This window comes from Rhincodon typus, chromosome 12 (genome assembly GCF_021869965.1).
Source record: "Rhincodon typus isolate 14 chromosome 12, sRhiTyp1.1, whole genome shotgun sequence".
NCBI lineage: Eukaryota > Metazoa > Chordata > Chondrichthyes > Orectolobiformes > Rhincodontidae > Rhincodon > Rhincodon typus.
The window spans coordinates 8,423,341-8,450,623 of NC_063343.1; the positions used below are offsets into that span (position 1 = coordinate 8,423,341).

The following is a 27,283-nucleotide window of genomic DNA, read 5'->3' on the forward strand; positions in this document are numbered from 1 at the left end:
GAAGAACGGTCCAGACCCGAAACGTCAGCTTTCCTGCTCCTCTGATGCTGCTTGGCCTGCTGTGTTCATCCATCTCTACACCTTGTTATCTCAGATTCTCCAGCATTGGCAGTTTCCATTATCTCAGATTCACTAGGATGTTGCCCGGGCTGGAGCGATTCAGCTATGAAGATTATATAGGCTGGGCTTGTTTTCATTAGAGGAGAGAATATTGAGAAAGGATATAATTGAGATGTCCAAAGTTATAATGGGCACAGATAGGGTAGATAGGTAGAAAAGTTTCCCCTTAGTAGAGGGGTCAATTTTAACTTAAGGAGCAGGAGGCTTACAGGAGATTTGAGAATTTTTTCCCCCAGATGCTGGTGGCTACCTGGAACTCACTGTGGTGGGAAACATCAAGATAATTAACAAGTATTTAGATGAGCACATGAAATGTCAGAGCATAGAAAAGGCCAAGTGCTGGAAAATGGGATTAGAATAGTTGGATGCTTGGTGACTGGTGTAGACATGATGGGACAAGGGGCCTTTATTTATGCTGTAAAAACTTAATGGTCTTATATATGAAAATATTCCGTGATATAAGCAGTTTGGTGCATTAGAGATGAAAATAGATAGCAAATATCAGCCTCTACTGATGGTATTGCAGATAGTTTAATGCTGCCATAGTTTTAGCTATGTTCAATATTTTGTACAGGTAGTTAAGAAAGGATATGATATAATCAATTGTGCGTGTGTCTGCACTGCTCGTAGTTAATTGTTGAAGTGTCAGCCCTTGCTCAGAATCACAAGGACAAAGCATTAGACTCTTCTGTTTACAAATATAGCAACTCTTGCCTCCGAGTCAGTGGGTGTTTTGATTTACTGTTGTCAGTACCTAAGTACATGAAAAGTTTTGTTTTGCAGGCAGTACAGGCAGATCATAACATACAGATCATAGGGTGATTAAACAGTGCGAGGCATATGAAGTTACGGCAGCACAAGAGGTATACAAAAGCAAGATCAACATTAGATTTGAAATTTGAGAGGTCCATTCAGGAGTCTAATAACAGCATGGAAGAAGCTATTCTGGAACCTCTTGGTACGTATGTTTAAACTTTTGAGAACTGAAAAGGTGCTGCACTGTCAGGGATACTGAGCCATCGCTCAGATGCCTCAAACCCAGGTTCCGTGTGCCCCCTCAGGTGACTATATGTGATTTCGCAGCATTGATTTGAAGAAGAGAGGGGAGTTCTTGCCAGTGTCATAGCTGCCAACTACTCCGAAACTGAGATCACTCAGATTATCAGCTCATTATCAAATGGCTCTTTGTGGGATCTTGCTGTGCATAATTAGCTGCCTTATTTCATACATTGCAATGGTGACAACATTTGGAAAGTACTAAAGTGCTTGGATGTCCTGAAGTTGTGAAAGGCGCTATACAAACACAATCAAAAATTGCTGGAGAAAGTCAGCAGGGCTGGCAACACCTGTGGAAAGAAAAACAGAGTTAGCATTTTTGGAACAATAGAAATGTAAATGCTTTCTATTTTATTATTTTTGCTGTGTGGGATGCAATGATCATATCGTATCAATGTGTATTATATCTTCAACTCTCCGTCCGTTGATGGAGAACATCTGACTAGAACGTAGTGAATAATTCTCTGGAGCTTTGCTGTAATGTTTCGCTCTTTGGCTCATGCTTATGATTGGACCTCATGTCTTCTCTGCAGATGGTTGGCCGTTTGTTTCTTTGTTTGTGGTTCTTATCCTTAATGGCGACGGTGAAGATGGCATTTGAGGAGAAATGTAAGTAATAGCCGTGTGTTTTTTCTTTCGGTTGCTATTGGTTTTGATTACTGTAACATATGTGAGTAATAAAGGAGTTCCTCCACAGCCCAAGACCTAGGCCACTTGCAGGTACAATAATATCCATGTGTTTTGATAAATGGTGCTTGTTACTATCAGCAGACACTGCCTTTTTCCCAAATACACACCGCAAAAAGTTGACCTTTGTGGTACTGCTGCAGGCAGCTCACGAGAAATTATTCTTTCTGTGTGGTGCATGTTGGCTCATGGCTGTCATTGATTGCACCAAACCACTTTACCCTTAGCCTGCTGGAAATGAACCCACAGCACCATCCTTTAAAATGAAATGAAAGGTAGGGTTTAATGAACAAAGCATTCCAAATGTGACAAAGTTGCTTCTCTGCTTCACTTTCACATACAGGCAGATAACCTAAGAGCTAGTGTGAATTTTAAACTTCAGGGCTTTCTCATATATATTATATAAATATATAATATATCTGCTTTTGTTTTTCAGACACTATTGTAAACAGGGGAAATTATAACCTGAGCTGTGATGCCTCCCCTGACCAACTGCGGGCTGGAATTCACTGGCGGCTTAATGGTGTGCCACTCACTAAAAATGCCCACTCAAACGAGCTCAGCGTGGAAGTGACAGACAGGCCTGATGCGGGCAACTATAGCTGTCATGCGAATGACACAGCAGAGTTATTAAAACACTACTACATACTCATCAACGTGGGAAGAGAGGCTGATAAAATACTCGCAGGTAAGCATACACAACCTTTATGAAAGGGACCATGAAGCTGGGAGCAGTCAGTTATATTAGCGAATGCACAGCTCATTCTGGCCAGACCACGCTAATTGCTTTTGGTAAGAGATTCACACACTGGTGCCTCAAATGGCGTTGACATTTGCCAGTGAAAAGTTGGCAAGATCACAATACTTGAGTGAGAGTTTAGCTGAGAGAGGTTTGCCAGTTGCTTACAAATTGCCTGGCATTTTTTGCCCATATCTAATTCCCCTTGAGAAGGTGGTGGTGAGCTGCCTTTTTGAACCGCTGCAGTCTATTTGATATGGAACACCTGTAATTGCTTTTAGGAAGGAAGCTCCAGGGTTTTGACCCCATGACACTGAAACTAATGTGTTATTTTTCCAAGTCAAGATGATACATGGCTTAGTGGAGAATTCACTGGTGGTGGTGTTCCCATGTGTCTGCTGCCCTTGTCCTTCTAGATAGAAGTGGTCATGAGTTTGAAAGGTGCTATCTTAAGACCACCTAAATTTCTGCAGTGCATCTTGCAGCTAGTACGCACTGCTACTACTGAGCATCAGTGCTTGTGGATGTGGTGCCAATCAAGCGGGCTGCTTCATCCTGGATGGTGGTCAAGCTTCTTGAGTGTTGTTGGAACTGCACTCTTCCAGGCAAGTGGGGAGTATTCCATAACACTCCTCACTTGTGCCTTTTAGATCGCAGATAGGCTGAGCCAGAAGGTGAGTTACTCACCACAGTATTCATAGCCTCTGACCTGTTCTTGTAGCCGTAGTATGTATATGGCTAGTCCAGTTGAGTTTCTAGTCAATGGTAACCCCAACTGATATTAGGGCATTCGATAATGGTAACGGCACTGAATAACAAGGGATAATACTTTGATTTTCTCTTGTTGGAGATAGTTATTTCCTGGCTCTTATCAGCCCAAACCTTTATATTATCTAAGTCTTGCTGCATTTAGAGATGACTGTTTCAGTACATGAGGAGTCACAAATGGTGCTGAACATTGTACAATCATTGGTGAACATCCCCACATCTGACATTATAATGGAGTAGCTGAAGGTGGTTGGGCCCAGGGCACTACCCTGAGAAACTCCTGCAGAGATGTCCTGGAGCTGAGATGACTGACCTTCAACAACTGCGACCATCCTCCTTTTCACTAGATATGACTCGAAACAGCAGAGATTTTACCCCACCTACACTCACCTTTAGTGGCCCCATCCCCGCCTCTTCGACCTGTTTGTTTCCTCTCCACCTATCCTCTCCTCTATCCATCTTCTATCCGCCTCCCACTCTCTCCCTATTTATTTCAGAACCCCCTTCCCCTCCCCCTTTTCTGATGAAGGGTCTAGGCCCGAAACGTCAGCCTTTCTGCTCCTATGATGCTGCTTGGCCTGCTGTGTTCATCCAGCTCTTCACCTTGTTGTCAGAGATTTTACCCCGATGCCCATTGATTTCTGTTTTGCGAGGGCTCCTTGATGCCACACTCGGTCGAATGCATCCTGGATGTTAAGGGTTGTCACTCTCACCTCACCTCTCGAATTCAGCTGTTTTGTCCATGTTTGAACCAATGAGATCAGGAGCTGAGTGGCCCTGTCAGAACCCAAACTGGGCGTCACTGAGCAGGTTATTGCTGAGCAAGTGCTGATTGATAGTACTGTTGGTGACACCTTCCATCACAGATGATCGAGAATAGACTGATGGGCTGGTAATTGGCCAGGTTGGATTTGTCCTGCTTTTTGTGTACAGGACATAACTGAGCAATTTTCCACATTGTCAGATTGATGCCAATGTTGTAACTGTATTGAAATAACTTGGCTAGAGGCACGGCAATTTCTGGAACGTAAGTGTTCATTACCATTGCCAGAATTTTGCCAGGGCCCAAAGCCTTTGTAAGATTTTCACTGATGTCACTCTAGTACATAAACTTACATGAAGTATATCTCGAATATGCCTTAAATACATAGGAGTTGCCAAATGTTAAAGGAACACAATCTACCTAAGTTTACCTGTTACTAATCCGATAGTCAAATGATACAATGATAATGGGTGACTAATAAGAGTAATTGCTGCCTATCAAAATCCATTTCTTATTTCTGTGCCTACTAACAGAAACGAATGGAAATTACATCACATGTCACGCAGAGCAGTTTGGTGGGAATTTCACCTGCTTCTGGAGAATGAGAGAAAAAGCCATTTTCTCAGCAAGCTTCTACCGTGAGTAAGTAAGCCCATTTCAATCAATCACCTATCCAGTAATGCAGAGTACAGTGTTTTCTCAGGAAGCAATCCTGTTCTTTGCGATGTCCGTAAGCAGAAGCAATATCTGTGCAGGTGCCATTCCCCACTTTGAACAGCAAATCCCTTCAAAGTCTCAGTTGGTAGGAGAGCAAGGCCATTGGTATTACACTCACATGGCAATGTGCTTGTTGCAATGGTCACCCTGTGAGGTCTTTGAGTGAACAGCCAGAATAAAGGGGTATTGTGGTGAAGTGAATCATCAGTGGCTGTGTTAATTCATCAAACATGAGGGGTGGCAGAGAGAGAGATATGCAATGGAAGAAGGTATTTGGGTGATTATGCTGAAGAGATGGAGTTTTGTCATAATCATTTCTTTGGATGTCAGCCCCAAATAGTCATGTGACCTTCATATTCCTATATATACCTTTTGTGTACTTTTCTGTACATACTTTTGCACACCATTGTTAAAGTTGACCCAAGCAGTTGCCAATCTCATTCAAGTGCAGCCATTTTAAATAAGCACCAATTGGCATAAAATACTGCCAACAGTTACGGTAACGCCAAATCCACAATGAAATGTACTCTTTTAATCTGTACGAAAGTCGAAGTTTCAGCCCATAAATCCATCACACATCTAAATCGGCCTCAGTATATACTTTTTTCCCCTGATCAACCTGTTCAGAAATGTTATTACACACCTCTGGAGCAGATAGGACTTGAACCTGGCCTCCCAGTCTAGGGGCAGGGACACTACCACTGTGTCGCATGATGGCCCTGGTCAACCATAGTTTCAATCAGGCAATCTTTGTAATTTTTATTACAGCTATCACTGCATTTAAAGAAAGAGAAAATATGAGCAGGTCTCAATGGGGAAAGTTTAATCACTCAAAAAGTTTACACCGAAAACGCCAGAGGCTGGTTCTATTTTGGCCACACCTGTTTGCAATATTGAGGTTTCTGTTTGAGATCATGTAACTGGAGGCCACTCATATTTAGACCACATGGTCCGTTTGTGACCAGGTTCCAGGTCTTTCTGAGCATAAACGTAGAGGAAGTTCAAGGCTGGGAATTGTCATTCTGTGAGTCTGTGCTAGAGTTTGAATCCAGTTCTTGAGAAGTTACAGACTTCTGTACAGTGCATTGGCATGCATTTTAATGAGGTTGGAGAACATTGTCCAATAATGGAGGCAGTTATGTCTTCAGAGACAATGCAGAAGACTGATTCCTCCCTTGTCTTCTCTTAATTGGGATCACTTCAAGGAGAAACCAATCATTATGAAGATCACCAAAGCAATACTCAATCAATGCGACACAAGTTAAGAATAAGAGGTCTCCCCCGAAGATAAAGATGAGGAGAATTTAGTTCTCCTCAGAGAGGTGCTAGTATGTGGAATTTATTTCTTCAAAGTAGTGAAGGTGGTGTCACTCAATTTATTCACAACAGAGTTGGATAGGTTTTTGACAGCCAAGGGAGTGAAGATTAATGTGGGGCAGAAAAGAAAGTGGGGTTGAGACTACATTTATATCAACTTATTGAATGCAAAGCAGGTTTGAAGGACTTAACAGCCTGATCTTGCTCCTAAATCCTTCATTCCTAACTCTAAGGCAAATAGTTTTCAATCTTTTAATCCCTGATCTTGCTGCTTCCATTGTGTGTGAATGCTACTCTCACCAAGATGAAGGATGTTTGTGCAGAGGGATGGTCAGTGTCACACTCCTGTCACCACTTTCACAATTACTCTCACTCTAATGGGTCACCAGTTCTTTTGGAAAACCCACTCTCCTTACCTGGTCGACACATGACTCCAGTTTAACATCAACATGTTCGATGCTGAATTGTCAATTAGATGTGGCATGGCAACCCATTCTGTTGTATCAGAACTGCAAACTCACAAGATGAAGATTCACCAATATTCTCAGATGCTGTCCTTGCCCATGTTCTGGGAATTAATCACAGTAAAGAAACCATGGCTTGATGTAGCCTCAAAAGTACACCTCGGCTCAGCTGTATTTGTGATCCCACCCTGCTGCACTGGCGCAACATTTCCCATTTGCCACCCCAATCATGCATTAGCTGAGATGGGTACCACGCATTGTTTATTGTCTGGCCTGTATACTGCACGGTGAACCAGATTTCATTCTTTTTTTCCTGTGTGACAGAGGTTGGAATGGAGACTCCAAGGACTGTGTCCTGACTCAGTGCAAGACGTCAGATTGCACTGTCCAAGCAAGCTGTACTGACGAGACCTTCTCCCCATACGCTGAAGAGCTGAGGCAAATCGCCCTCACAGTGGAGGCAGCTACAACCAAACGATATGAGAAGCACACAAAACACTTCTACATCCGAGATATTTGTAAGTATAGGCAATGAAAAGACTTATCGCTTGTAAAAGTAACTAATTTATGGTCATTGAAGCCAACGATACTGTCATTCCTGGATCCTTTTATAAGACCGGGCTATAAAAGTAATCCATCCTCAAATTTTTACCTGGAAATCTTGTGTGAATGACCCAGTGTTTTCTAACTTGCTGGATGAGACAAGTCATCCATCAGCCTAATGCTGCCCCACACAAATCCAGGCTTTAAACATGAAACTACTCATCCCTATGCTCACATCAATGGCGACACCCCTCCCTACCTCTGTAACCTCTGCAGCCCAGGAACTCTCTGAGACTTTTGCTTTCTCTGACTTGAGAGGGCATAGGTTTAAGGTCAGAGGTGAGAGATTTAGGAGGGACCTGAGGAGCAACATTTTCACATAGAGGGTAGTGCAGGCATGGAACGAGCTGCCGGGGAAGTGGTAAAGGTGGGTACAGTTACAGCATTTAAAAGATATATGGACAGGTTCATGAATAGGAAAGGTTTGGAAGGATATGGGCCAAATGCAGGCAAATGGGACTAGTTCAGTTTGGAATAACTGGTCAGCATGGGCGAGCTGGACCATAGGGTCTGTTACCGTGCTGCACCTCTCTATGACTCTAGCCATTCCCTTCACTGCAACAGTAAAGCATAAAGACTTTCCATTCATGATGGATGTCGGAACGGGGGTGGGACAGGGAGAGCGGGGGAGGCCATGATGGTCTCCTTTGCAAAGTGCAGATAGCACTCAATGGCATTGTAATAGAAAATCTCCCCATACTTCCCATACCCTGACCAAAGACACTGCCTAGTCTAGTCTGAAAAAAGTGAGAATAGTCACCTGCTTGAGATGTCTAGGAAACCAAAACCTGGCAAGAATTAACCCTTCCTGGACAGGAGGAAGGTTGGAGTATGTGGTTAAAAAAAAATCCGATGGTAACAATTGACTTGGAATGAGATGAAACCCTGGTCCAATTGATTCATTTTACTTTGGGTACCAGGAAAGTTAGGCACCTGACATTTGGGTCAAGGAAGGGGAGGCATCTCTAAACCATGCTTATGGCCCCTCATGCTTTCCTTTCAGTAAAACCCGCTGCTCCGAAGAAACTCACGACCTTCAGGAAGAACCACAAGTTGAAAATCGACTGGCAATACCCAGATTCCTGGAACAGTCCTCACTCCTACTTCCCACTAATGTCCCAGGTTAGCGTCGAACTGACCTCCAGGAAGTGCAAACATAAGAAACACATCAGGACCAAGGATTCACCGGTTGAGGTACATTTCAGGATGAAAGTTCTTAGCAGAGAAATCAAGAGGTGTAATAATGTTGACATATCACCTAAAATAGGAAATCACTTGCATTTCTGTGGAGCTTCAGGATACTGTACACTAAAGTGCCGCTGTGCTACTGAAGTGGTTTCTTTTGTAGCACTGTTGCTGTTTTTAGCATTAGACAGTTTGCACACAATACGGTGGCATGGTGGCTCAGTGGTTAGCACTGCTACGTCACAGCACCAGGGACCTGGGTTCGATTCCAGCCTCGGGCGACTTCCCGTGTCTGTGCAGGCTCCCTCTGGGTGCTGTAGTTTCCTCCCCCAATCCAAAGATGTGCAGGTTTGGCCAATTCTCCATGCTAAATTGCCCATAGTGTCACAGGGATTTGCAGGCTAGGTGGGTTAGCCATGGGAATTGCAGGGTTACAGGGATGGGCTAGGGGGTTGGGTCTGATTGGGATGTTCTTCAGAGGGTCAGTGTGGACCCAATGGTCCAAATGGACAGCTTCCACACTGTAGGGCTTCTATGACAAGCTGCTACAAAAGATACAAATGCTACAATGATTTCGTAATCATATCACCTGTTTATAGTGATAGCAGTCGAGGGAGGGAAAAATTGGGGAGAGCTCCTCTGTGAAATGGTGCCATAAATCTTTTGTCATCTACCTGGAATGGGGCTTTGATTGAACACCTCACCTGAAAGATGGCATCTGATGCAGTGCTGCCCTCACTGCATTGCCCCAGGTGAAGACATAGTGCCCACACTCAACATGAATGAATACCACGCAGTTACATTTTTGAGGGCTGCCCTCTTTCTCTTTATATTCAATGTTTGTACAGCATCTGCCTGAAGGCATATTGTGGAGAGGGACGATTCAATAGGCCGAGTGGTCTGTCTCATGCTACATTTCCCAAAGTTCCATTTTGACCTTCTGTACATCTGCCCCATGCTTGAGTGTTGGCCATTGTGCTATTATGATAAAGAAAACCCAAGCAATGATATAAAGGAATACCTCTCTCAGTGCCTTGGGTGAAAATTTAAACCTGAATTATCAGCTTAAAAATAAATGACCTGGCCATGTTGTTGTGTGATCTTACTGCATGTAAACTTACGTTCCTTACGTATAATAGTAGCTACAACTGAAAGGTGGTTAATTCAGTGGGAAGCAATTTGGGCTTCCTGAGACCCAAGCTATCATATAATTGCAAATTCTTTCTTTGCTTTCTATGAAACTGCAGTAATTTTGATAGGTATTTGTATAAAATGATATAATACATAATAGAAACAGTAGATGGCAACAGACACACATTAAACACACACAAACACACATTAAACACACACAAACACACATATGCGGTTGACATGACCAAGGAGTGAAATGGCTAGACACAGTACAATGCCTCACAAATGAGAAGCTCCTGAATTTTTCTACCACGGGCTTACCCCTCACCCAAAACAAGAGAGGGACAGGACTGAAGGAGGAATTTTCATTTTGAGTTCCTAGCCATTTTCTGCCACTGGTGCTAACTTAATAACTGCACCTCAAGACACCTGCAAAGTAATGTTAGGAAGCGAGGGTTCTTAAATTGTTAACAGAATACAATAGGGTGGAAGCAGTGAAACTGTGTTCTCTGGTGAGGGAGTCTACTAAGAGGAAAGGACATCTTACAATTAGAACTAGGCCCTTCGGGAATGAACGAAGAAACAGTTTTTCACACAAAAGCGGAATGAGAACTTTTGAATTGAATTGTCTCCCAGAAAGACCAGAACCAGGGGTTACAGTTTAAGGATACAGGGTAGTCCATTTAGGACTGAGATGAGGAGGAATGTCTTCACCCATAGAGTGGTGAGTCTGTATAATTCTCTACCACAGAAAGCGGTTGAGGCCAAAACGTTAAATGTTTTCGAGAAGGAGTTAGATATAGTTATTAGGGCTAAAGGGATCAAAGTATGTGGAGGGAATGTGAGAACAGGGCACTGAGTTGAGTGATCAACCATGATCAGATTGAATGGTGGAGCAGATTCAAAGGGCCAAACAGCCTGCTCCTGTTCCTATTTTTCTCATAAGCTGTCGAAACTAAGGGTTCAAAATTCATATATACACAGTAAGTTATTCTGATCTGGGAAGCGCTGGCTGTATGGGTGATGGTGGTGGTAGATTTGAAAGAGCAGAGGATGGAAGTAATTGAACAGCTCTTTCAAAGACCCAGCAGGGCCATGGTGGTCCAAATAGCAGGATAACTCTGTGGAGCTGACCCGGAGTGGGTCACAGTGTCTGAGTGCCCAGAATATGTCCCTTTCTCAGTAGTAACACCTTGATCAAATCCATCACAGGAAGTTGGAAAGAGTTGTTTTTTTTTGTTGCCAGTTGATGAGTCAAGGGAAAAAGAGAAGGCAAAACCTGTTTTTAATATAGGAACATTTGTAGGTTAAAGGTTAGGCTTGATTGTCAGGTTAGGCCTTCACTTGGCCTACAGTGACTCACCAGTAACAATAATAGAGTCAATCTGTGAAATGGTATTCAACTGATGATTACTTCGTTTTCTTCTTCTTGTAGTTGCTGATCCCGTGCAGAAATGTCCCCCATCAGCTGAAACGTCACCAGAACATCAGCTGCTTCACTGAGAGTTCGAGCGTGGAGTTGCCAATCAACAAGAAGAAGTCTCTCAAGGTCCATAGGATATGTGTCCGTGTGAAGGAGCTGTTCTTCAACTCCACTTGGAGCGATCCCACTTGCAGCGATTGCCGAACGTAAGTGATCGGCAGCGGAGGAGATCGCCTTTTAAAGGTGATCTTCATGGTTGTTAGTTAATGAACATTTGTGACCGCCCGCCCCCAAATGCTGCCCATTTCTGACAGTCCAGCAGCCACCCTTCACTTGCCACCATTGTGTGGATGGTGAGGAACCATTTTCTCTGGCTGGAGAGGGAGTGGCGTGGAGGGTGGAGTCAAGCCCAGAAGAGGGCTTTATAACCTTTACGTTGACCGTGGGCTATTCAGGGCTAAAGTCTGAAAGCAACTTAACACAGAACAGGGAAAAGAAATCTTGAGCTCCGTCCTCCAAAGACCTACTGAGACTCAAGATCAATCAAACACTCCAGGAAGGATAGGTTTCTGTTTAGATAAGGATATTACGTGTTGCAGAGGCCAGATATGTCAATAACATTCAGAAACGGATCTAACTGAATGGCACAGGAGGCTCAAGGGGCTGAATGGCCTCCTCTTATTCCTCTTGTTATATAGGTAGCTTCCTCAGAAACCACCTTCTAATTGTTTTTCTGGGGTAGAGGCAGAATCCCTGTGCCTTACGGTTCCAATCCTGTATTTGAAATGCTCACTGGTGAGACAGGTTACCCTGAATTACAATGTGCACTTCCCCAACACTAAACGTCCCCAGTTTGATGTGTGCATACCTCAGTCAAACCTCTTCAACTGCGAACATCCTAACAAGTTGCTAATGATCTGTTCACAGAAAACTTCAATCAGGAAGCTATTGAGGCCATTGGAAGTCTGGGTGCATTCCTGTTTGATGTGCTGCATGTCACAGTGAGACCCAACACTACCCTCAAGCCGAGACCTCATATAAGCTAGAGATCCTCAGGAGCTGCCTTGAAGAAATGGATTATAATAGAGTCTATATTCTTTATTTAATTATTGTTTTGTTATTATTACTTCCTAATTTATTCAGTGCTAATTTGTTTTGTAATGACATTTATTTATTTAAAATAGTTTCTCCTGTTACACTGTACTGAGTGGAGTGGAGTTGGTACCAGCGTATCTGGCTGGTGGGAGGGAGAGAAATTGACTGGGATTCCTAACTCAAATCATTATCCACACCCCCTTTCTGGACACAGCTGCTAGCAGGTGCAGGCTCAACTAGCCTTGTCCATTATGCTGTCTGTGACATTCCTGTCATAGATTGATATTGCAGAAGATGTTAATTCACCAAGTGCCATCAACCTTAACCATTGAGCTTTTTTTGATTGAGTATGCCAAAGGATCTTGAGAGAGTTAAAATTTGGCCCAAAGAGAGAGGTAGATTTCCATCCTATTTTAAACCATAAGAAGACCAAAGCTCATCACTTTGAAAGGACAGTCACTAATCCATTAGATTCCAATCAGGGACACTGAGTAATTGTAATTAAATTATTTTTCAGCTATTTTATTGAGATCATTTTTCAGCATCAATTTGATCATTGAGCAACCTGCCATTTTTAAATGCCCTGCAATTCTGTTGCTATTGCATATCAGGATGGCAATCGAGTGGTTTGAAGAATTATCCTGAGGCTTGGATTAATAATGCAGAGCTAAGCTGCCACTATGATAGTTTGAGAATTTGATTTTGGTCAAATATGTGTGGTCAATCTGACTTTGCAGTCGGTTTTAACTTCCGTCTGTAATGGTTTAGCAAACGATTCCAGTCAATATATTGTCATTCCTTCATTGTCGCTGGGTCAAAATCCTGGAATTCCTTCCCAGACGGCATTGTGGGTCAACTCACAGCAGGTAGTCTACAGCAGTTCAAGAAGGCAGCTCACCACCACCTTCTCAAGGGCATCTAGGGATGGGCAATAAATGCTGGCCAGCCAGCGACACCTACATCCCTCAAATGACTAAATAAAAATGATTCAAAGTATTCAGTAAATACTGATTAATGACCTTGTGCGAATGTCCCATTTTCAGTGATATTTATTTACTTCTGAGGAACCACTTGTTTGCATCAGTACTTGCATTTTTTGTTTTAACAAAAGTATCAATGTATTGGAGACCTCAGTTCTAATTTATTCTATTTAAGTTAATATTTTGATTAATTTGCCAATAAAATACTTTGTAGAAGGCAACTTGTTTCATGTTTCTTTTCAGCCGAACGTGTAAGGACGCGTGCCTTATGCACCAACAAAAGTAGCATTTCAGTAGTGTCTTTAAGATCCTATATTGTGACATGGGGAATGTGACAACCAAGTGATTGCACAACAAGACCCCACAAATAAACATTATGATAATTGCCTAATAACCTGGTCAGAATATTAAAAGGGTCTGAATGATGTGGACCATGACAAGAAATATGGCAGAATTATGTAAGAAGGCTGACAAAGCCTCTCATGATGTCTGGAGTAACTTGATGCAGCCATTATGCGTGTGTCCAGTGTTAAGACAAGCTTCTCACTAGGAAGCTGTGCATTGTCTATTAAGGAGCATTATTGATTGTTAAGGGCCTTTTAGTGACTGCACACACCACTTCTTTAATGTTTAGCTTCCTGTCTGACCAAAGCCAACAAGCAACCATTGGACACCCAGGATTCTTGACACGGAGATCAGAACCTTTCGTAACCACTGGACTCCCATTGTATGTTTAGGAGAGGAGATGGCCCCTTTTATTGGTGTTGGACTAATAATCCAGAAAGCAAGGAAATTTTCTGCAGACCGGCACAGCAGGTGGTGGAATTGGAATCCAATAAAATCTGGAATTATAAGTCAGTGAAACCATTGCCAACAGATCCGTCAGGTTCACTAATACTTTTTTGGGAAAGAAATTTGCCAACATAAGTTTTCTGATCTACAGGTAACTGAGCAACAATGTAGTTGAATCTTCGCTGTCCCTCTGAAATAGGCTAACAAGCCGTTTGGTTAAATGAAAGCCCTTCTCGCCAACAGCTGAGGACTAGTGCAAAAAACTGGGAAAAATATCTTGCAGCCTAGTCAAGCAACAGTCTGACATCATCGCACTCATAGTATCATACCTTATGCACAATGTTCCAGACAGCAGGCCCAGCAAAAGTGGAGACAATGGCATATAGTCAGGAGGGAACTGCCCTGTGTCTCCTTCGCATTGACTCCAGATCCCATGAAGTCTCATGGCATCAGATCAAACATGAGCAAGGAAACCTTTTGCTGATTACCACTTATCTCCTCCCTTGACTGAGGAATTATAGAATAGCAATTTATTATCACTTGTATTTATGAAAATACGGTGAGATGTGTATAATGCGCCACAATTCGGCACCATTTTAATTATAGAAATTCCAAAGAAATACACAATTAAGACAAAGTTCATCTTTTGGCCCCTTCACGGCAATCTGGGTTTATGGAGTTGCTCTGGAACACTGCTTCTGAAGCCTGAGGATGCTAACGCAAGGATTTCCAGACTGGACCCAGCATTCTGCCAACGCCAATGCTGACATTGAAGCCACTGTAGCACTACCATCGCAAGGAGGGACAGACCAGACCCACAAAGCCACTGACACTCAGATGAATCAGTACTCCTCCAGGTTGAATATCACTTGGAGAAAACACTGAGGGTGGCAAGGCGACAAAATGTACTCTGATGGATTTAAGGAGAATTGGGGTTAAACTAGTGAACATAGAACATAAACAGTACAGCACAGTACAGGCCCTTCAGCCCACGATGTTGTGCCGACCTATTATCATACTAAGATCAAACTACCCTGCATACCCTACATTTTACTAGCATCCATGCACCTATCCAAGAGTCGCTTAAAAGTCTCTAAAGTATCTGACTCCACTACCACCACCGGCATTCCACACACCCACCACTCTCTGTGTAAAGAACCTACCTCTGACATTTCCCCTATACCCTCCTCCAATCACCTTAAAATTATGCCCCCTCATAATAGTCATTTCCGCCCTGGGAAAAAGTCTCTGGCTATCCACTCTGTCTGTGCCTCTCATCATCTTGTACACCTCTATCAAGTCACCTCTCATCCTTCTTCGCACCAATGAAAAAAGTCCTAGCTCCCTCAGCCTTTCCTCATTAGACCTGCCCACCAGTCCAGACAGCATCCTGGTAAACCTTCTCTGCACCGTCTCTAAAGCTTCCGCATCCTTCCTATAATGAGGCGACCAGAACTGAACATATTCCAAGTGTGGTCTAACCAGGGTTTTATAACCCCACAGCACTTAAACTCAAATCCCCTGCCAATGAAAGCCAACACACCATATGCCTTCTTTACAACCCTATCAACTTGGATGGCAACTTTGAGGGATCTATGGATGTGGACCCCACGATCCCTCTGTTCCTCCACACTGCCAAGAATCCTGCCATTAACCCTGTATTCTGCATTCAAAGCTCCTGTTGCCTCTGGTAATGCCCAGTATCCCTTAGGTTTTTCACCAGGAGTTGGCTGAAACAACTCCAGAGTCCAGTATCCCATCACCAAGTCACCCTTTATTTACACGTGGGGTGTACTTGACAGTGATCCAGTTCCTTCAGTGCCAGTTCTTACAGTAAACAGCCCCAATCAGGGAACTGGTGGGAGTCATACTTAGCACAACGATTATGGTTGTTGGAGGTCAGTCATCTCAGCTCCAGGACACCTCTGCAGGAGTTCCCCAATGTGGCGTCCTAGGCCCGACCATTTTCATTTGTTTGAATCTTTCACTTTTCCTCCATAATGAGGTCAGAGGTGGGATTGCAGTTGACAAGTGCACAATATTCAGCATGATTCATGACTCCTCAGATACTGAAGCATTTCGTGTATGAATGCAGCAAGACCTGGACAATATCCAGATTTGGGTAGTCGAGTGACAAGCAACATTCACACCGGACAACAACTATCTCCAAAAAGAGAGAATCTAACGATCACCACTAGGGCATTCAATAACATTACTACAACTGGAACCCCCACTATCAACTTTCTCTACCACTAATCATCAGATAAACCCAAACTAATGGAAACAGGAGGATTGGTGGTAGCAAATTCTATCAAACACCCCATACTGTTAGAGATGATAAATATCATAATGTCCAGCATTGGTCATCTGGGAAATACCTCAATAGCCATAAGATGATCTGATTTCTATGATTTTGATTGGGGAATAAATATTGATTCAGACACTGGGGTGAACTCCTCTGTTCTTTGTCAACATATTGACAAGGGATCTTTTACATCTACCAGACAGAACCTTCATGTGTTTAATGTTTCATCTAAAGAACAACATGGTATATCTTGCACTGCAGGAGGACTTGTTTCACAATTTCTTAACTTAGAGGCTAAATGTCTCCAACTGAGACAAAAAAGGAATTTCCTGCTCTCTGCAGTTCATTTATTGTCAGTCGCATTGGAACATCCAAATGATACCAAGATAATATAATTGTTATGAACAAGGTTAGAGGGGTGCATTAATTCCTTTGAAGACCCCATCTCCCACTGGTCATAACAAATGTTCAAGTTAACCAGTATGGTGTTATGGCCATTAATATATACCTTTGAGTGAATCTGGTTTGAGAATAGAAACAAGACAGGTTTCATTGTCAAAAAAAGAGTTTATTTCGAACTAAAAATGCTCAAACAAATATAGAATCCTTACGGTGTGAAAGCAGGCCATTCAGCCTATTGAGTCAACACCAACCCTCTGAAGAGCATCCCATCCAAACCTAACCCCTGCCCTATCCCTGTAACCCTCCATTTCCCATGGCTAATCCTTCTAGCCTGCACATCCCTGGATAATTTAGCATGGCCAATCCACCAAACCTGTATGTTTTTAGACTATGGGAGGAAACCGGAGCACTTGGAGGAAAGCCACCCAGACACGGGGAGAATGTGCAAATTCCACACTAAGGCTGAAATCGATTGACTGATTGATTGATTTTATTGTCACGTGTACCAAAATACAGTGAAAAGCTTTGTTTATGAGCAGTACGGATGGATCACAGCAAGCAAAGGATGTACAGATCAAAAAGATTTAGAGGCATACAGGCTACATTGCAGGTAATCGGGCCCTGTTCAGAAGGGAATTCCACATCTTAAAGCTCTCAGCAGCTGAAAGTATGGCCACCAATGGTGAAGAAGTGAAAGGGAAAGTCACTATAGTTGCTTTTCTCGTTAGAAAGCCAGAACTGAAGGTGGGTTTAAATTGATGGTCCCCTCAGGTTAGGCATGAGGTTGGGAAGGCAGGCCCTATAAGGTGATCCCAGTCATTTGAGGAATTGAACTTGCCTTGACAAAGCAGCCATCCAAGCTAACCAACACTCAAGGGATGAAGGGTAATAACACAATGAAGTCAAGAACTCAGACATCTTGGACCATTTTAAGGCTCGAGGATGTTGCGAATGGAAGGAACTCCCTTCTTCTTCAATGCCATGGCATCTTTTACTCCTAGCTATGAGTATCCGTTGGATTTTCGCTTAATGTCTTGCTTCCGAGCCTGAACTTAGATCATGAGCTTGGATCTCAGGAGTGAGATTTGAACCTAACATCTTTGACTGGGAGATTTAGCAGTGTACTTGCTGCAGCTTCCTTTATTTGCTCAGCACTAGGCCCTGAGCCTGACATATCACAAAATAAGCATGGGCAACACACAAGGAAACATTTTTATACAGAGAGTTCGGCAATTCTTTGTGAAATAACACCGCAGAGGCTGTTATCGTGTCACCAAGTCACCCACTATTTACACGTGGAGAGTCCTTGACACTGCTCTGAGTGAACAGGATGTGTGTCACTCCTGTTTATATCTGTCACCCAGGGCTCCCTGATTGGACCAGATTAATATTCCCAATCAGGGAACTCATATTCTATGAGGTCCACCAACCTCATTACAATCACTGTGCACTGGCTGAGAAAGTGTTAGAACCAATTCCATTGCAGCCTTCCAGAATTAGCCAAATGCTTAAAAGGGAAAAGAAATAGGACTGTGCAGGACTATAGGGGAAGTGGAGGGAAGTATGATTCTTTGTAATGCTTTATCTAAAAGGCAGAATAACCACAACGAAGCAAAAGGCCTTCTTCTGTGCTGTACCAGATAATGATGTATAATTCTAGAATACACAAACCATTAACCCACAGCACTGACCTTCCTGAACTACAACCATACATTTTTTCTACTTTGAACGTGAAGCCTGCTATTGCTGTGTGGGGGCCAACAGGTGGCAGTATTTCTCTCCACTGTTCATTACAACTTACACCATGTCTTTGCCATGGTCCACTCGGAACAGTCTTTGGCAAAACCTCATTTTCTGACACGCATAGATAACCTGCACGTTTTCCCTCTTTAACAAGTAAACTTCCATGTTGGAAATAAATACCCACAAATGGAAGCAGACATTCAGTAATTATGAATCGAGTGTCCAAGCCACTCACAAGCTCTCCTTTTTAAGATATACCTCAGGCTCAGACGTTGCAATGCAAAAAAGCCTTCATTGAATTGAACAGATCACGCACAGCAAGGAAAATTTAGAAGGATTGACTCTGTACCAAGCACTTAATCAGGCACTGCATTCCAAATCCTAACTAAGATTTTGTACAGGTGCAGTGTAACATTCAGGCTTTTACACTCACTGCCTTAATTATAAATCCCAGGATCCTACATGGTTTATTAATTGCTTCGTGCCTCCATCAGAACTATTTGCACAAACCTCTCTGGCTGTCTCTTCTTGTTCCTCCTTTAAAATGATAAAGTTAGGCACGTGTGGACATCCGATGAAAAGGCATCGCATCACGCATGGTTTGGAATCAGAGACTTTTCTCTCATAGAGTCATAGAGTCACACAGCACGGAAACAGACCCTTTGGTCCAACCAGTGCATGCCAAACATAATCCAAATCTAAACTAATCCCACTTGCCTGCTCCTGGCCCATATCCCTCCAAACCTTTCCTATTCATGTCCCTATCCAAAAGTCTTTCAAACTTTGTAATTGTACTGCATCCACCATTTCCTCAGGAAGTTCATTACACATGCAAACCACCCTCTGTGTAAAAAATTTGCCCCTCATGTCTTTTTTAAATCCCTTTCCTTTCGCCTTAAAAATGTGCCCCCTCATCTTGAAATTGCCTACCCTAGGGAAAAGACAACTACCATTAACTCTATCTATACCTCTCATTATTTTATGAACTTCTATCAGGTCGCCTCCTACACTCCAGTGAAAAAAGTCCCAGCATTTCTTTATAATTCAAATTTTCCATATCCATCAACATCCTGGTAAATCTCTTCTGACCCCCTCCAAGTTAATAATATCCTTCCTATAAATGGGCGACTAGAACTAGACACAATATCCCAGAAGAGGCCTCACCAATGTCCTGTACAACCTGAACATGATTTCCCAACTCCTTTACTCAAAGGACTGAACAATGAAGGCAAGCATGCCAAACACCTTTTTAATCACTGTGTCTATATGTGACACAAACTTCAAAGAGTTATGTACCTGCACCCCTAGGTTCCCTCTGTTCTACAACACTACCCAAGGCCCTACACTCGTTGGTTTTCCAAAATGCAATAACGTGCATTTATCCAGATTGAACTCCATCTGCCATTTTTCAGCCCATTGACCCATTTGATCAAGATCCCTCTGTAATCTTAGAATACCTTCTTCACTGTCTACTATGCCACCAATTTTGGTGTCATCCACAAAATTACTAACCATGCCTTCTATATTCTCATCCAAATCATTTATGTAAATGACAAAGAAAAGGGGACCCAGAACCAATCTCTGTGGAACACTGCTAGTCACAGACCTCCAGTTCGAAAAGCAACCCTCCACCATGACTCTTTGTCTCTTGCCATTAAGCCAATTATGTATCCAATTGGCAAGCTCACCCTGAATCCCATGTGACCTGACTTTACTAATTTACCACGCGGAAATTTGTCAAAGGCTTCACTAAAATCAATATAAACTATGTCTACTGTTCTACCATCTTCTGTCTTTTTGGTAAATTCCTCAAAAACTCAATCAAGTTTGCGAGACACGATTCTCCACGCACAAAAACATGCTGACTACCCCTAATCAATTTTAGACTCTCTAAATGTCCATAAATTCTATCTTTTGTAATCGCCTCCAACAATTTACCCACAATTGAAGTCAGGCACAATGCTAGAGTGAGATGGAATACTCCCCACTTGCCTGGATGAGTGCAGCCCCAACAACACTCAAGAAGCTTGATACCATCCAGGACAAAGCAGCGCGCTTGATTGGCACCACACCCACAAACATCCATTCCCTCCACTGCTGACACTCAGTCGCTGTAGTGTGTACTATCTCCATGATGCACTGCAGAAATCCACCCAAGATCTTTAAACAACCTTCCAAACCAACAACCACTTCCATCTAGAAGGACATGGGCAGCAGATACATGAGAACATCGACTTCACATTGTCCTCCAAGACACCACCCTGACTTGGAAATATACCACTGCTTCTTCACCCCCTAAGGTTGGTCTACCTACAGCACATGGACCGCAGGGGTTCAAGAAGTCTGCTCACCACCACCTTCTCAAGGGCAAATGGTGACAGACAATAATTGCTGGCCAACCAGCAATACCACAGCCCATGAGTATATCTGAAAAATATCAGACCCACTTACCCACCTTCAGTACCAATAGATTTTCCAACACAATCCTCTTACAAATACACATGTCCTTCAATTCCAGTTATTGTTTAATCGTGAGTTTAAATTGATTACTTTTGTTTCATGAATTGTAGTCTGAAACGCCCTTCATGTGCTTCTGCGTGTAAAATTTAATACATATTCGATTTCTACATTGCATGCTTTCTCTCTCAAGGTTTGCTCCAGAAAAAAACCTACCCCAAGCCATGAAATTTTAATGAGCACATTGCTGTATCTGACAAAGAGAAACAGGGTAACACCTATAATCTACTGTAATTTGCCTCATTTCTGCATAGATCCGATGTTTAATGAACAATGTTGTTGTTTCTGCGCTAAACGGCAAAGCAAAACTTGAGCCTATATCTCTGGCTGAGAAGCAAGGTGCAAAAAGAGGGATGCTGTTGGCATCCAAGTAATCTCAGAGCGAGTGCTATGAGAGCAAGCAAACAGAGCAGAGATGCAGCCAGGTCCTGAGCACGAGCTGAGTGTGTGAGACTGAGCACACAGTGTCCTTACTGCAGCATTGCAATGAGACCCTCCAGTGCAATCCAGGGTGCAGCATTGAAGTGCTGAAATGCCATGTCAGTGGTTAGAAGATGTGTCATGAGGGTTCTTAGAGGTTGGCACATGTTGAACACCAGTGTTGGTGGATGTGGGTTGCACGTGACCAGTGCCCCACGGACAGTGCCCTGAGATGTTGGTGCCTGGTGTCCAACATGGAGCGAATTGAAGTCACCAAGTTTCTGCTCTACCTTTCACATTGAGAATTCTTGATGCCTAGTTTCCTCTCCACAAGTGATAGGTTCAGAAGCTGCACATTAATAACATGACAGAAGAGACCTCACCAACGTCCTGTACAACCTCAACATGACTTCCCAATTCCTATACTCAAAGGACTGAGCAATGAAGGCTCAGTCCTTTGAGTATAGGAGTTGATAAGTCATGTTGAGGTTGTACAGGACGTTTGTGAGGCCTCTTCTGGAATACTGTGTCCAGTCTGGTCGCCCAGTTATTGGAAGGATATTATTAAGCTGCAGAGGTTCATAAAAGATTTAGCTGGATGTTGCTGGATATGGAAGATTTGAGTTATAAAGAAAGGCTGGATAGGCTGGGACTTTTTTTCACTGGAGCGTAGGAAGTTGACAGGCAACCTTATAGAAATTTATAAAATAATATAGTGTACAGATAGAGTTAATGGTAGTTGTCTTTTCCCTAGGATGGGGGACTTCAAGACAAGGGAGCACATTTCTAAGGTGAGAGGAGAAAGATTTAAAAAAGACATAAGGGGCAAATTTTTACACAGAGGATGGTTCATGTGTGAAATGAGCTTCCTGAGGAAGTGGTAGATGTGGGTACAGTTACAACGTTTAAAAGATATTTGGGTAAGTGCATGAATAAGAAATGCTTGAAGGGGTATGGGCCAGGAGCAGGCAGTTGGATAATTTAGTTTTGGATTATGATCGGTATGGACTGGTCTGTTTCTGTGCTGTATGACTTTATGTCTCTATGACTCTATGTGGTATGCCATTAATAAGGTCATTAACAAGCAATAATCCTCCCTTATAGGCTACATACTGCTTCATAGAAAGAATCTCATCAAAATGTCCAGATGTTAGTTAAAAGGTGCAGCAAGTTTTCAAGGTAAACCTTACCACTTTCAGTGTGATTTTGTACAATTCACATAAATGCCAATGTTGTTCCAGCTATTATAAGATTTTGCCTCATATATCTGGTCCAGTTCAATTCTGGTGAATGGTAACTCCAGGACATTGATACTGGGGAATTCAGTAATGGTAACGTTATTGAATGTCAAGTGGTGGTGCTTAGATTCTCTCTTGTTGGAGATGGTCATTGCCTGGAACTTGTGTGCTACGAATTTTACTTGTCACTTATCAATATAAGCCTGAATGCTGCCCATGTCTAGCTGCATTTGGTCACAGACTTCCTAACAATCTGAGGAGTTGCGAATGGCGCTGAACATTGCGCATTCATCAGCAAACATGCCCCCTTCTGACCTTATGATGGAGGGAGGGTCATTGATGAAGCAGCTGAAGATGGTTGGGCCTTCGACACTACTCTGAGGAACTCCTGCCGAGATGTCCTGGGACTGAGATGATGGACCTCCAACAAATGCAACCATCTGCCTATGAGTCAGGTATGACTCCAATCCCTGTTTCTCATGCTTTCCAGTTTAGCTAGGGCCCCTTGATTTAAAATTTGGTCAGCTATGATGTCAAGGTCAGGATCCCTCACTTCTCATCTTGAATTCAGCTCTTTTTTCAAGGTGTGGGCCCAGGCTGTAATGAGGCCAGGAGCTGAATGGACCTGACAGAAATCAAACTGAGTCTCAGTGTACAGCTTCTTGTTAAACAAGTGCCACTTGATAGTACCATTGACAACTCAAACCATCACATTGCTGATGATTGAGAGCAGACTGATATAGAACATAGAACATAGAACAGTGCACACAGTACAGGCCCTTCGGCCCACGATGTTGTGCCAAACTTTTACCCTAAACCTAAGGTCTATCTAACCTCCACCGCTACCTTATACTATCATACATATGCCTATCCAATAGCTGCTTAAATGCGCCTAACCAGGCCAACTCCACTACCCTCTCCGGCAATGCATTCCACGCCCCTACCACTCTCTGAGTAAAGAACCTACCTAAGGCAGTAATTTGTTGAATTGTTTCAGAGATAGTAGGAATTGCAGATGCTGGAGAATCTGAGACAACAAGGTGTAGAGCTGGATGAACACAGCAGGTCAAGCAACATCAGAGGAGCAGGAAAGCTGACCTTTCGGGCTTGGACGCTTCAGGCCTGAAACATCAGCTTTCCTGCTCCTCTGATGCTGCTTGGCCTGCTGTGTTCATCCAGATCTACACCTTGTTATTTCAATTTGTTGAATTAGATTTTTCCTGCTTCTAGTGGACAAGACATATGCTGGGTAATATTCCACATTGTTGGGTAGGTGCAAGAATTATCACTGTACTGGAACAACTTGGCCAGGATGCATCAAATTCTGGAGCACTAGTATTCAGCACTCATTTTGCAGTATCTTATACCCTCAACATTTCTTTGTATCCCATGAAGTGAATCCAGTTGGCTGAAGACTGATATCTGTGATGATTGAAACTTCAGGAATTAGCAAAGTTGGATTATCTACATGTCACTTCTGGCTGAAAATAGATATGTATGCTTCAGCCTTGCCTCTTGCACTAATGGGCTAATTTCCCCTGTCGTTGAGGATGGGGATATTTGTGGCGTCTCTTGCTCCAGTGAGTTGTTTAATTATCTACCTCTGTTCACGACTGGATGCAGGCCTTAGATTTGATCAGGCGGTGGTGGTCGGATCGCTAATCCCTGTCTATCACTTACTGTGTGCGCTGTCTGACACACAATTTTTCCTATGTTGGAGCTTCATCAGGTTGCCAGCTCATTTTTAGGTATGTCTGGTGCTATTCCTGATCCTCCTGTATTTTGATTAAACCAGGGTTTGATTACCTGACATGATGGTAACGGTTCAGTGGAGGATATGCTGGGTCATGGGACTGCATTTTAAGCAGGGTGTATGATTCTGCTGTTGCTGATGGCTCACAGCACCTCATGGATGCCCAGTTTTGAGGTGCTAGATCTGTTCAAAGTCTATCCCATTCATTATGGTGCTAGTGTCATATGACACGATGGAAGGTATTCCCAATGTGAACATAGGCCTTCATCTCTGTATGTTTGAGGTTGTTCCACCGGTGCATTCTGCAACAGGCAGATTGGTGAAGACATTGTCAAGTACATCTTTCCCTCTTGTCGGTTCCCTCACCATCTCCCACAGACTTAGTTTAGCAGCAATGTCCTTTAGGACTCAGGTAGTTCAGTTAGTAGTGCTGCTAATGAGCCATTCTTGGTGATGGACATTGAAGGCTGCCATCCCAGTGTACATTTGGCACCTTCAGTTCCTCCTCCAAGTGGTGTTCATCATGGAAGAGTACTGATTCAACATATGGGGAAGGGGGAGGGTTTCGGGTGATAACCAGCAGGAGGAATCTTTGTCTACGTTTACCCTGATGCCACAAAACTTCATGGAGTGCAGAATCAATGCTGAGAACTCCGTCCCAACTGTACACATCTGTGCTGCCACTTCTGGTGCTTGTGGCCTGTCAGTAGGACAGGACATGCCCAGGAAAGGCAATGGCAGTTTCTGGGATATTGTCTGTAAGGTATGATTACATGAGAATGATTATCTCAGGCAGTTGTTTGACTAGTCAGTGGAACAGCTCTCCTGATTGTGGACCCTATTGTGTCCACAGGCTATATGTGTTGTTGTCATTTCTGGTTCATTGAACAAGGCCAGTCTGTCCAGTTTTGTTTATTTCTAGACTTTATAGAGGCTTCATACAACTAGGTGGCTTGCTAAGGCGTTTCAGAAGGCAGTTAAGAGCTGGAGTTACATGATGGCCAGACCTGTTATGGATGGCAAGCTTTTCTTATCTGGATGAAATCAGTGAACCAAATGCACTCATATAACAACTAGCAATGGTTTCATGATCACCACGAGACTAGGTTTTCGTTCCAGATTTATTAATTGTGCAGTGTTGGTATTCAAACCCATGTCCCCAGAGCTTTCACCTTGATCCCTGGATTACTAATCTGGTAACAATATCACTACACCAGCACCTCCCCCAGGTCAGCCTATGGAACATCATCTGGCTCCACTATCCCTCCGCACATTTACAACTGAAACTCTCATCCATCCTTTAGTTCCTGTACATTCAACGTACTCCAGCATCCACATTCTACTCTCCATACACTTGAGTTCTTCCTAAACTCTGCTGTCTGCACCACAACTTGAAGCAAGGCACCTTCACCCAGTGTGCTGACTGAATTGCATTATTGCCGGGTTAAGCTAAGACTCAATTTTAAAATTTTAATTGTTGTTCGCAAATGTCCCATGACCCTGCCTCTGTAACCTTGCAGAATCCTACAACTTGTTGAGATGACTGCTGTTCCAGTTCTGGCCTCTTATGAATCCCCAATTTTAAGCACTCCACAAATAAGGCCACAGTTTCAACTCCTTAGGCCTTAAAAACAGAAATTCCCACCCAAACCTCTCCAAATTCTTGAGTCTCTTTACTTCTTTAAGACTGTGCTAAAACTTAATTCTGATGTAGTTTTTGATCATCAGCCCTAATACTTCCTTACGTGGCTTGATGCCAAATTTTATCTGTTACACTGCTGTGAGGGCCTCAGGGTGTTTTACCAGGATAAACACAGAATAAGTACAAATTGCTGTTGGAGTTGTAGCTTCGAGAGTGCAAGAGACGTGGCCACTCCGCTATCTGCAGTGACAATGTAACAGCGGAGGGTATTGAAGTTCCAAATATCTGCACTCCACAATCAAAAGCGATCTGTGACTTGACGCTGAAATTCACACACACGTCACAAAAGCTGCAGCGGCCATGGTCCAGGCTGAGTGAGGAAGTGTGTAGGACAACAGCAAGCTGACTGATCATACCAAACTGCCAGTCTATCAAGACTACATTCTCAGCACAGTTCTCCACGCTGATGAGATTTGAACAACATACGAAGCAGGAGAAAAGGCTGAAGATCTTCTACCTTCACTGACATATCCTTGGAACTTACTGGCAGGACAAGGCCATCAATACGCCCGGAGTGTGCAAATTCAATCAGTCTACACTCTGGCACAGCGATGTGCATTAGATGGATGGTGGCTGGATGTCCGAAGGTATCCTATATTGTGAATTGGCCACTAGGTCACAATCCACTGTCAACAGCTTAGGGGTTACCATTAACCAGAAACTGAACTGGACCAGCCATATAAATGCTCTGGTTACAAGACCAGGTCAGAAGTTAGGAATAGTAAAGCGAGTAACTCACACTCCTGACTCCCCAAAACCTGTCCACCATCTAGGAGGCACAAGTCAGGACTGTGATGGAATACTCTTCACTTGCCTGGGTGAGTACAGCCCCACCAGCACTCAAGAAGCTTGACACCATCCAGGATAAAACAGCTTGTTTGATTGGCACTGCATCTACAAGCATCCAATACTGACGCTCGTTAGCAGCAGTGAGTACCGTCTACAAGATGCACTGCAGAAATTCACCAAAGGCCCTTTAATAGAACCTTCCAAGCCCACAACCACTTCAATCTAGTAAGACAAGGGCAGCAGATACATTGGAACACCACTACCTGCAAGTTCCACTCGAAGCCACTCACCATCTTGACTTGGAAATTTATCACTGTTCCCACAGTGTCACTGGGTCAAAATCCTGGAACTCTCTCCCTAATAGCAGTGTGGATCTACCTACACCACATGGACTGCAGTGATTCAAGGATGTTGAACATAGAGTTGACCAACAGGGTGTAATCCTTATTATCTGAGGTGCAAGATAACCACAGAGATAAACTTGCAGTGGAGGATTTTCCTTCCTAAATGACAACAGGAGTAAAGTTCAAGATTGTACATCAAGTGAGAAAGGATCTACCAGTCTATGTGGGTT

The 27,283-nt window shown here is 43.2% G+C and overlaps 1 protein-coding gene across 1 annotated transcript; it reads left to right on the forward strand.

The window, feature by feature from the left end:
• Window positions 1-1,751: 1,751 nt before the first annotated feature.
• Window positions 1,752-12,003, forward strand: il12ba (interleukin 12Ba). The gene is made up of 7 exons (XM_020517741.2): window positions 1,752-1,785; window positions 2,300-2,551; window positions 4,667-4,775; window positions 6,956-7,149; window positions 8,238-8,428; window positions 10,986-11,179; window positions 11,901-12,003. Exons 1-7 carry the CDS (start codon window positions 1,752-1,754, stop codon window positions 11,923-11,925), a joined length of 999 nt encoding a protein of 332 aa, XP_020373330.2. The 3' UTR covers window positions 11,926-12,003.
• The last annotated feature ends 15,280 nt before the right edge of the window (window positions 12,004-27,283 follow it).

Coding starts and splice junctions, on each gene's coding strand:
- il12ba (XM_020517741.2), top strand. CDS start 1,752: ATGGCGACGGTGAAGATGGCATTTGAGGAGAAAT. Junction 7,150..8,237: donor CTTCTACATCCGAGATATTT/GTAAGTATAGGC, acceptor CTTTCCTTTCAG/TAAAACCCGCTGCTCCGAAG. Junction 11,180..11,900: donor ACTTGCAGCGATTGCCGAAC/GTAAGTGATCGG, acceptor ATCTGTTCACAG/AAAACTTCAATCAGGAAGCT.